General features: G+C 40.7%; 1 protein-coding gene across 1 annotated transcript in view; it reads left to right on the top strand.

The window, feature by feature from the left end:
• The first annotated feature begins 1,245 nt into the window (after window positions 1–1,245).
• The window catches only part of ABCD3 (ATP binding cassette subfamily D member 3), a 76,818-nt gene continuing 68,421 nt past the window's right edge, over window positions 1,246–9,642 (top strand). The window contains exon 1 of the mRNA XM_032423252.1: window positions 1,246–1,891. Within this exon, the coding sequence (XP_032279143.1) occupies window positions 1,782–1,891 (110 nt within the window). The 5' untranslated portion in view covers window positions 1,246–1,781. The remainder of the gene's footprint in view (window positions 1,892–9,642) is intronic.

Raw genomic sequence — 9,642 nt, 5'->3', positions numbered from 1 at the left:
TATGCATCTGCTTTCAGCTCAGGTCATGGTCTCAGGGTCCTGGGATCCAGCCCGGCATTGGGCCCCCTGCTCAGTGGGGAGTCTGCTTCTCCTTCTGCCTCTGCCCCTCCCCCCTACTCATACTCTCTCTCTCTCTCTCTCTCTCATGTTCTCTGTCTCTCTCTCTCAAGTAAATAAATAAAATCTTAAAAAAGTTCTAGACAAAACTAAGCATTTTTGTGCTGTCATAGTACAAAAGGTGTTCATACCTCTAACGTGACACTTAACATATAACTTTTTTTTTCATATTTTTCCTCCTCTACCCACCTTTGGAGAGCAGAGATTGTGATCTGTTTTTATCTTTGTATCCTTGGTGCATACCAAATTGCCTAACTGTTGAAGGAGGTAATGAAAATATCTATGTGGTAAACGGAGAATTTAGTAGAAGCTCCACTTTAGCAAAATTTACACAGTTGAACACCTCGACACACACACACACACACACAGCTTGTGATTCTTGTAATCTGTATTAGGCAACTCCCAGTTAATATTGAGTAAACACCTGGGAAACGACTGTTTGTGGGCTACTTTAACATGAATGTGTATTATGCAAGGTTTTATGTACTTACTTTCTGACTGATACTCTTTTCTCCAGTTTCTTCAAGTGAAGACAGGGATCACTAAGTTACTGTGCATATGCCAGTCTAAAAGCTAGGGATAACGATTTCTGCAGCATAGGGCCAGCCAGAAGAATGCTCTCATCTGTAATGCCCTTCTGATTCTGGGAGTAAGGCCAGCATTCACACAATGCACGATTGTTATTTCTGAATGTCCCTTTGCAAAGAACAGTGTTTCTCAAACTTTCTGTTTGATCAGAGCCACATTAAAGAAACACACTCCATATCACTGCTCGGGACACATGGACACAAAACTGGAATAAAAATTTCTCAGAACTTGTTTACACGTGAGGCACTCTGAGTTTTCTATTGTCTTCTATTAACCGATTTCTCTCTTTCTCTCTCCCTCTCTCTCTCTCTCTCTCTCTCTCACACACACACACACACACACACACACACACACAGTGGTGGTCTCAATCTACCAAACTCATTCCACAATCCCCTAGAGATTATAACCCATGGTTTAGAAAAACCCTGGCTTGGAAAAAGGTCTTCGATTTGTATAGTCATTCTTCACACATTTCCCTACACCTCTTCGGAGTTTCCGACAGGTATTTTCGTCTAAATAATCACTGCGCCTTCAGTTTTGTATAAATGCTCTATGATGGGGCCATTCCCCTTCTTCCTGCGCTCCTTTAAGAGGGTGGTAACGGCACTTCACGGTGCGGGGGAGGGGGTAGGCGGAGTAGCAGGTCCCACCAGGTCCCGGTGCAGGGTAGGCCTGCTCTTCCAGTTCTTGTGAGAGCTTGAGTGGGTGTGCACGCGCGAAGGTGTGAGTACGGGTGGGACAGGGGCAGCAAACGAACGAGCGCCAGAGAAAGGATCAGCGGCATCTCGGCGCGGGCAATCCGGGTGACCCTGAGGGGGTCCGCGCGTGCGCAGAGAGCATCCCAGGGCTGTTCCGGCCTTCGTGGCACCCGCGCGCGCTCCCGCCGAGCTGAAGTCCGTGGTGGGCAACCGCGCGCGGACGACGCGGCGGCGCGCGCCAGGGGGCGGTCCTGCGCTGTCTGCACCGCCCTCCCTCCGCTCCGCTCTTCTCCTCCCAGTCTCCCCCGCGCTTCCTGCACTAGGGGTTGTGGAAGCCGCCGCTGCCCCCCCTCCCGGCTCGCTCGTACTGGCGGTTCCATGGCGGCCTTCAGCAAGTACTTGACGGCGCGAAACTCCACGCTGGCTGGGGCCGCGCTTCTGCTGCTCTGCCTGCTCCACAAGAGGCGCCGCGCCCTCGGCGTGCACGGGTAAGAAGGCCCTTGGCCGCGCTGCCTTCCCGGGCCCGAGCGGGCGCGTCCCGCGCGCTCTCCCTTCTCGCCAGGCGCCCGAAGGACGGGTCCCTTGGCTCGGCTGGGTCAGGCGTAGAGAGGGTACCCGCTGCCGCCAGGCTCTACGGTCAAGGTGTCTGGTTTTCCCCGTGGCGCCGTCATCCCCATGTTCCCTGCTCCCAGCACTCTGCCCCCGGGAATGTCTCTTTCCCCCACACCCGCCAGGAAACCTGTGCCTTCTGCCCCCAGGCCTCGTCTTTAGTGCTCCCTGCGCCCTACTCTGACTCCAGGAGCGTGAATCTTTGCCCAGCGCACTAGCAATCCTGAGCCTCTGCCCCGAGGCTGTCGCCCCCAGCCCACCTCCTGTATCAACTTTCTGGGTATGTTCTAGTTTTGTCATCTCATCTCCGGAGAGACCGTGGGTTTGCTTTGTGGACGTGTATGTGTGATTTGAGGCTGAGGATTGGACTCGCCAGGATGGAGGCTGTTGCCTCAGTCGCTTGGATGGGGTTTGGCATGATTCCCTAGTAGTTGCTGTTCAAAGTCGTGAGGATTGTACATGTGAACGCTTCTGGGTCCATTTGGTAAGATTGCTTTCTAAAGTGGTGTTCCCTGGGAGGTGGTCAGTGAACTCCCTGACATTTCACCCGGAAAGGCTGAATTTGGAGATCAAGGTTCCCTCCCCTGGCTGTTCAGGTGGAAGGTTAAAGTGTGATTTAGCTGAGGATCAAGATCCTTCTTTCTCCTCGAGAGAATCTTAATGTTTAGCTTTAACTCTGGGCGATTATAAGATTAGAGGAAGGAAAAGAGAGAATTGAGTTACTGTTGTGGGATTAAGACATAATATTTTATTCTCTGGGAGACACTTGGCTTCAGCAAACGAATTAGGAAAGGTTACTACTTCCCTAGCATTCTTGCCAGTCACTGGATATTCCATATTAAATCTTGGCATACTGCTTCCATGTATTTTATTTAATTCATCTCTCTGGGCAGGTACTGTTGCCTCTTGTTTTTGTTTTGCTTGAAATATCTGATTGGTAGTAGACTTTGGAGTAAATCACTAACAAGCGGCCTTCCATCCGTGAAATGCTTACTAACCTTTTCCTGTCTTCTTTATCTTACTAAGGTCTGAAGTGGTGGTCTTTCTTTTCCTTTCTCAATTCGATTAACTAAGTTGAAAATGATTTGTATCTTTGTCCAGACAATACAGTACCAATTCACTTTTCTTCTATTCAGTTAGCTTTTAAAATGATTTCTTCTGGAAAATATAAACATTTTTTTTTCTGTTGTGTGCTTTCTGAGCTCCCAGTTGCAAATGGAAGTTATTTGTTATCTGGGAATATGTCAGAAAATGTTAAATGCTATAAAATAACTTTGAATTACTTTTTATTAGAGAAATGTTTCAGTGCATAGAACAGGTGTTTTAGTATGAGGTAGGGGATTTGAGGGCAGCTCTAACAGCTGTGGCTTACTTTGTTTTATCAGAGTATTACATGTGTAATATGGAATTTAGAAAAGTACATATTAAGTGTAGAGCTTGAAGAATTTTTACAGATAGAACTCACCCATGTAATCAGCACACAGATCTGCACCCATATAAGAACATTATCAGAAACTCTTCATGTCCCTTCCAGTCACAGTTTAGATAGCTAGTGATTTATAAGGCTGTAGATTATTGTAAGGAAAGTTTTAAATATCATCTCCTGAGAAATAGCATAACAGTGTAAAAGAAATTGTCTTACTAAATTTTAGGTGTTTTTTCATTTACATTTTATTGTAAAATGCTTTGGAAGTCTTTTTGAGAAATTTAGTACTTTTTGAGGGATTAAGTTATGCAACAACTAATTTACTGAACAAAAGATTGTTAACCTTGTGCATTGGCATGAATAAGGAAAATCTTTATTTTCCCCATTAAATATTTTGTGGGAGGAGAATGCAAATTAAGAGCAGATAAGCATGAAGTTTAAATTACTGAGATAAAATAATTGAATTATTTTAAAACCATCAAGAATGGTGTTGAGTCTGTTTTTGTAGATGTTGCATTTCCAGAAACTTTTGGATATCTTTCAAATGCTATCTTCGGCTGCACAGTTTGAAGATTAGGAGATTAGAAAATTCTAACTTTATATCTTACTGGCTTTTTGGGTATCGTTTTTACAGGGCTAATTTTCCTATCTGGTGCTTAATTAAGGAACCTATGGCTGCTTGGCCTTTTTTCATCTATGCTATGAACAATAGATTTTTCTTAGAAGGTATTCCTTAGAATCAACTAGGTAATAGAGCTAGTAAAACCACTTTAAAAGTTACAATGTCACATTATACCAAACATTAGGAGAATAAATAATTTAATTTTCTGAGTTATTTTTTAGTTTTGTTAATGCATTTTTTTCAAAGTAAGCAGAATAATATAATGAACCATCTATATGCTTTACTGAAGAAGTGCCATCAACATTTTGCTATTCATGTTTCATCTATAGCCCCTTGCTCCTACCCCTTATTTTTCCAGGTTTTTAGGTAAATTTATATATATTAAACGGTATAAATCTTGGTTATACATTTTTTAAGTAAATGCAGTACAACAGTGTAACACACCCCTATCATAAATTAGAACATTTTCATCTTCTTAGAAAGTTGCCTTGTGTTCATTTCCCACTACGTATACTTTTTTCCCCTTAATTTTAAATCATGCATTTTAAAATCATACATTTTATTTTATTTGTTATTTATGGAGAGTAGTGGAATCTGTACTCATAGATAAAGGAGACCATCTATTCAGTTCAAAGGAAGTATCTGTTTCAAAATGTTGTATTACTGCCCTAGGTGCTATGGGATAGAGGGGGTGTGTGTGTGTATATTACACATACATTAAAAAAATATGACATCTTTTCATAGGGAGCTTACATTATTGTTAAGAAGAAATTTAAATGCAAATTAATTAAAATTTTAAGGTGGTGACAGAATGCAGTGTACAGACAGACATGCCTTAGAAGTTCTGAGAAAGGAAAGATTAATGTGTTTGGGAAGCGTTAAGGAGGGCTTTATGAAGAATATGAGCTAAGCCTAGAAAAGGGGTAGGAGTGGATAACTGCAGATAAATTGAATGTTAATAGCAGCCTTTATCAGATTTTTGTTGCATTTTATGGTAGGAGGAAGCTTTGTGGAACCCTTTCAATCCATCTTCCACTGCCACCAGAGCTCTTTTTAAGAAACAATTATGATCTTGTTATTCCTTCATTAAAGTCTTTTGGTTACTCTAAAACACAAAATCCTTAGCACGAGAAAATCGTGTTCATGATCTGGTCCTTTACTACTACTTCTCCTACTCATCCAGCCATATGGAGTAACAGTCTGAGTATGACAGGCTTTGCTCAGTCTTTGCAGTCTGATTACTGTCATCCCCAGCACTTCTCCCCACCTTTTGGTATTTATTTTCTTTCAAAACTCAGTCCAGTTAACACTTTCTCTTAGGTGTTTTCTGTCTTTTCCTGATTTCCAAACTGATGTTGTCCTTTGCTCTCATGATATGCTAAGCATTACTTCACTAGTTAGCACTCTGTATTGTACTAGTTTATTTTCTTGGCTCCTGCCTACATTAGAGTGAGTTTCTTGAGGGGTGTACTGCGTCATGTATAAATTACTAGTTTGCACATGTCACGGGATAGACACTAAGTGTTGTATGGGGTGGGCAAATTATGTAGGATAGTTGAAGAACTTTTTTTTGAAGAACTTTTTTTTTTGGTTGAAGAACTTTTAAGGTTAAGGGTAATTGTCTGACAGTTGGGGATGTAGGACCAGTACAAACATGAATAGAGGCATTAGGTGATAGTTGTATATCTGAGAGTATGTAACATGGGCAAGGTATTAGGATATTACAGGCCAATTTTAGAGGGCAAAAAGACCAGTCTGCACTGCCATAGTATTTTAGTCTTAAACCAAACACGAAAAACAAAAACAGAACAAAGCAGTTTCTTCCCCTTCCCATGAAGCTTGTCAAGTTCAGATTTCTTGTCCCTCACCTGGTCTCACCTTACCTGGCTAATCTTATATGCCTTTGCCTGCCAATGAGTATGCTCTGTTCCAAATAGACCAGTTTTGCACTGTTCTCTGAACAGGCCACATTCATCCCAGGCTTTGGAACGTTATTCATATTAACCAAACCTGGAATCTCTCTCCTTATATTTTCTGTTCTTCAGCTCTTATCCTTTAAGGGGTAGGTGAGAGTCATCTATTCCATGAAGTATCATGTAACAACTCTGGATGATCTAAATAATGATCCTTTTTAACTTCCTGAAGCATGAATTTAGGTACCTTATTTTTATTTTTTATTTTTTTGGATCAAACCATTTTATTGAGGGGCCTGGGCAAAAGGTCAACAGGCTGGCAAGATAGTGAGATTTGACATCCTTAGCCCGGCTGGGATCTCTCCAGCTTCACAGTTGTCAAAAGCTTACGTACCTTTCTTGTTTTATGTCTTAATTGCTTGATTGGGTGTGACCTAGCTGTCAGCTATCAGGGTGTAGCCAAGTCCCCCAGCTTATGGAGTGATCCTTTATCCTTTTCAAAGCCCACTCTGTAGATGGTGGGAACACAGTTTCCTCCCCCAAATATTTCTGAGGAGTTTCAGGAAGCTTGTAGTTTTCTTAGTTACACCTTATTTAAAATTTTGCCTCTGCTCTGTTTTATTTTATTTATTTATTTTAAAAATTTTAATATATATTTTGGTTTTTTTATTTTTTCAATTTATTTTTTTAAAAGATTTTATTTTCTAAGTAATCTCTACATCCAACGTGGGGCTTGGACTCACAACGTGGACATCAAGAGTCGCATGCTCTTCCAGCTGAGCCAGCCAGGGTCCCTAATATAAATATATATTTTAAATTGAAGTATAGTTGACGTACAGTGTTATATTAGTTGCAGGTGTACAACACAGTGCTTCTACAAGTTTATTAGTTATGCTATACTCATCACAAGTCTAGCTACCATCTGTCACCATACAAATGTTATTACAATACCATTGACTATATTCCCTATGCTGTACCTTTTATCCCTGTGACTTATTCGTTCCGTAACTGGAAGCCTGTACTTTCCACTTCTCTTCACCCATGTTGCCCATCCCCTACTCCCACCCCTCTGGCAACCATCAGTTCTCTCTTTATGTATGAGTCTGTTTCTGCTTTTTGTTTATTTGTGTGGGGTTTTTTTTGGATTCCACATATAAGTGAAATCATATGGTTTGTCTTTCTCTGATTTATTTCACTTAGCGTACTGTTGTCTGGGTCCATCCATGTTGTTTTGAATGGCAAGATCTCTTTTTTATGGCTGAGTAATATTCCAGTGTGTGTGTGTGTGTGTGTGTGTGTGTGTGTGTGTGTGTGTGTGTGTTATATAAACACACCACATCTTTATCCATTCATCTATCAGTGGATGCTTAGGTTGTGTCTATATCTTGGCTATTATAAATAACGCTGTAATAAACATAGGTGTGCATATATCTTTTTGAATTAGCGTTTTTGTTTTCTTTGGGTAAACACCCAGTAATGGAATTACTGGATCGTATTGGTACTTCTATTTTTAATTTTTTGAGGAACCTCCATACTGTTTTCCACAGTGGCTGCACCAATTTACATTCCTATCAACAGTGCATGAGGGTTCCTTTTTCTCTACATCCTTGCCAACACTTATCATTTCTTGTCTTTTTGATAGTAGCCGTTCTGACGGTGTAAGATGATATCTCATGGTTTTTATTTGCATTTCCCTGATGATTAGTGATGTTGATCATCTATTCATGTGTCTGTTGGCCATCTGTATGTCTTCTTTGGAAAAATGTCTATTCAGGTCCTTTGCCCATTTTTAATTGGAGTATTTATGGGGTTTTTTGGTGTTGAGTTGTATAAGTTTTTTGTATATTTTGAATATTGGCCTCTTATTAGATATATCATTTGCAAATATCTTCTCCCATTCAGTAGGTTGCGTTTTTGTTTTGTTGATAGTTTTCCTTCCCTGTGCAAAAGCTTTTGCTCTATTTTAGATCCTACTTATATCTTGTCTCTTGAGCCTTTTTGGTATCTGCCTTGATTCCTATAAAGCATCAGCCACAAAGCAGGTAATTGTAGTAGAGTTTTATCGAAAATTTGGGGGTGATGGCAGCGATTATCTCTCAGCATGGTGAACAGTTTCAGATGGAGACATTCTTTTATTTGTAAGTTCCTTTGACATTTCCACTGTTGGCAGTTTGTTGACTATTTTTCCCTGAGCCTCAGCCCCGTGGCCTTTTGCTAGATCTTTTTTGTACCTCTTAAATGTTCTCATATCTCTAGCTTTTACTCCCTGCACTTTCTCCCCGCAACTTTACAGCTTTCCTGCATACTTGAAATTCAGCTTTCCTTCCTGAGATCTGCTCCTTTCAAATCAAGCTCTAGGAGGCGCTGGCTTCCCTTTGCTCAGTTTCACAGGCCCACTGAATGTTTTGCAAAGTACAAGCATGAGGCAGGTGAGGGGCTGGAGATTCAGGAGACCCTTGGGATGAACCACGAATGGATGTTATAGGCCTCATTTTGGATCCTCAGAATAGAAAGAGAATGCTTAAGCAAAAGCCTCAAAGAATTTGCCAGGAAAAGCGTCTGTGTACTGAAACCAACTGATGCAGGTCAGGTCCAGAAGCAGTGTTCTCAGAACTGTGTAGCTATCTATGGTCTGCTGTTTAATTAATTACACTTCTCTGTTTCTGGCACAATAGCGTCATTGGCCAGAGATTCTTTTTCAAGGTTTTTTGCACTTGCTCTTGCCTTGTCTTGTATGCTCTTTCCCCACATATCCACAATGCTAACTCCCTCCCCTTTTTCCATCTTTTTTCAGAATTTCTTCTCAGGGAGACCTTCCACTGCCATTCAGTTTAAAAAAGCATTCTCTACACACACACTGCTCACTTTCCCGGCTTTTCCTTACCACTATCAAATGCGGTATTTATTTTATATACTTATCTTGCTTATTGTATGTCTCTGCTGCTAGGATGTAAGTTCCATGAGGGCAGGAATTTTTGTCTGTTTTGCTCATTGTTATAGCCCCAGTGGCTAGAACTGTGGCTGGCATATAGTCGGCTCTCAAAAAAAGTTTGTTGACTGACTCTGAGATGCTACAAGTTTATTAGTTATGCTATACTCATCACAAGTCTAGCTACCATCTGTCACCATACAAATGTTATTACAATACCATTGACTATATTCCCTATGCTGTACTATTTCCCTATTTCTTAGGGCTGTGGTTACTGTTATTTTAAATAACAAATTTTTCTTGCTACAAATGTAAATGTCTCCTTAAGTATATTATGAGCTGTTTAGGGGCTGGGCCCCTTTTATATGCATGGGTAAAACAAGTCTTAGAAATTTATGAAAATGGTATCATTACTGTTCTATAACCTTTTCACAGTTAACAATACAGTGGAAACATTAAAGATGATTTAAAAAATTAAGTTATCCATAATGTCATCACTATAACATATATTTTATTTTTGTTACCTCGTATTTCTCATTTACATGCAAGCATTCTTACATAATTATAATGTACATGTTTTGCTATTTTCATTTAATATGTAGACATCTTTCCTATGTTTCTACATGAACTTTGTAACTATACTCTTTTAAAAAAAGATTTTATTTATTTGCGAGAGAGAGAGAGAGAGAGAGAGAACGTGAGCAAGCAGGGGGGAGGAACAGAGGGAAAGGGAGAAGCAG

Source organism: Phoca vitulina, unplaced genomic scaffold (assembly GCF_004348235.1).
Source record: "Phoca vitulina isolate PV1807 unplaced genomic scaffold, GSC_HSeal_1.0 scaffold2, whole genome shotgun sequence".
In the NCBI taxonomy this organism is placed as follows: domain Eukaryota; kingdom Metazoa; phylum Chordata; class Mammalia; order Carnivora; family Phocidae; genus Phoca; species Phoca vitulina.
Note: the sequence above shows the minus strand (reverse complement) of the source record. Positions and strands in the feature narration are given on the sequence as shown.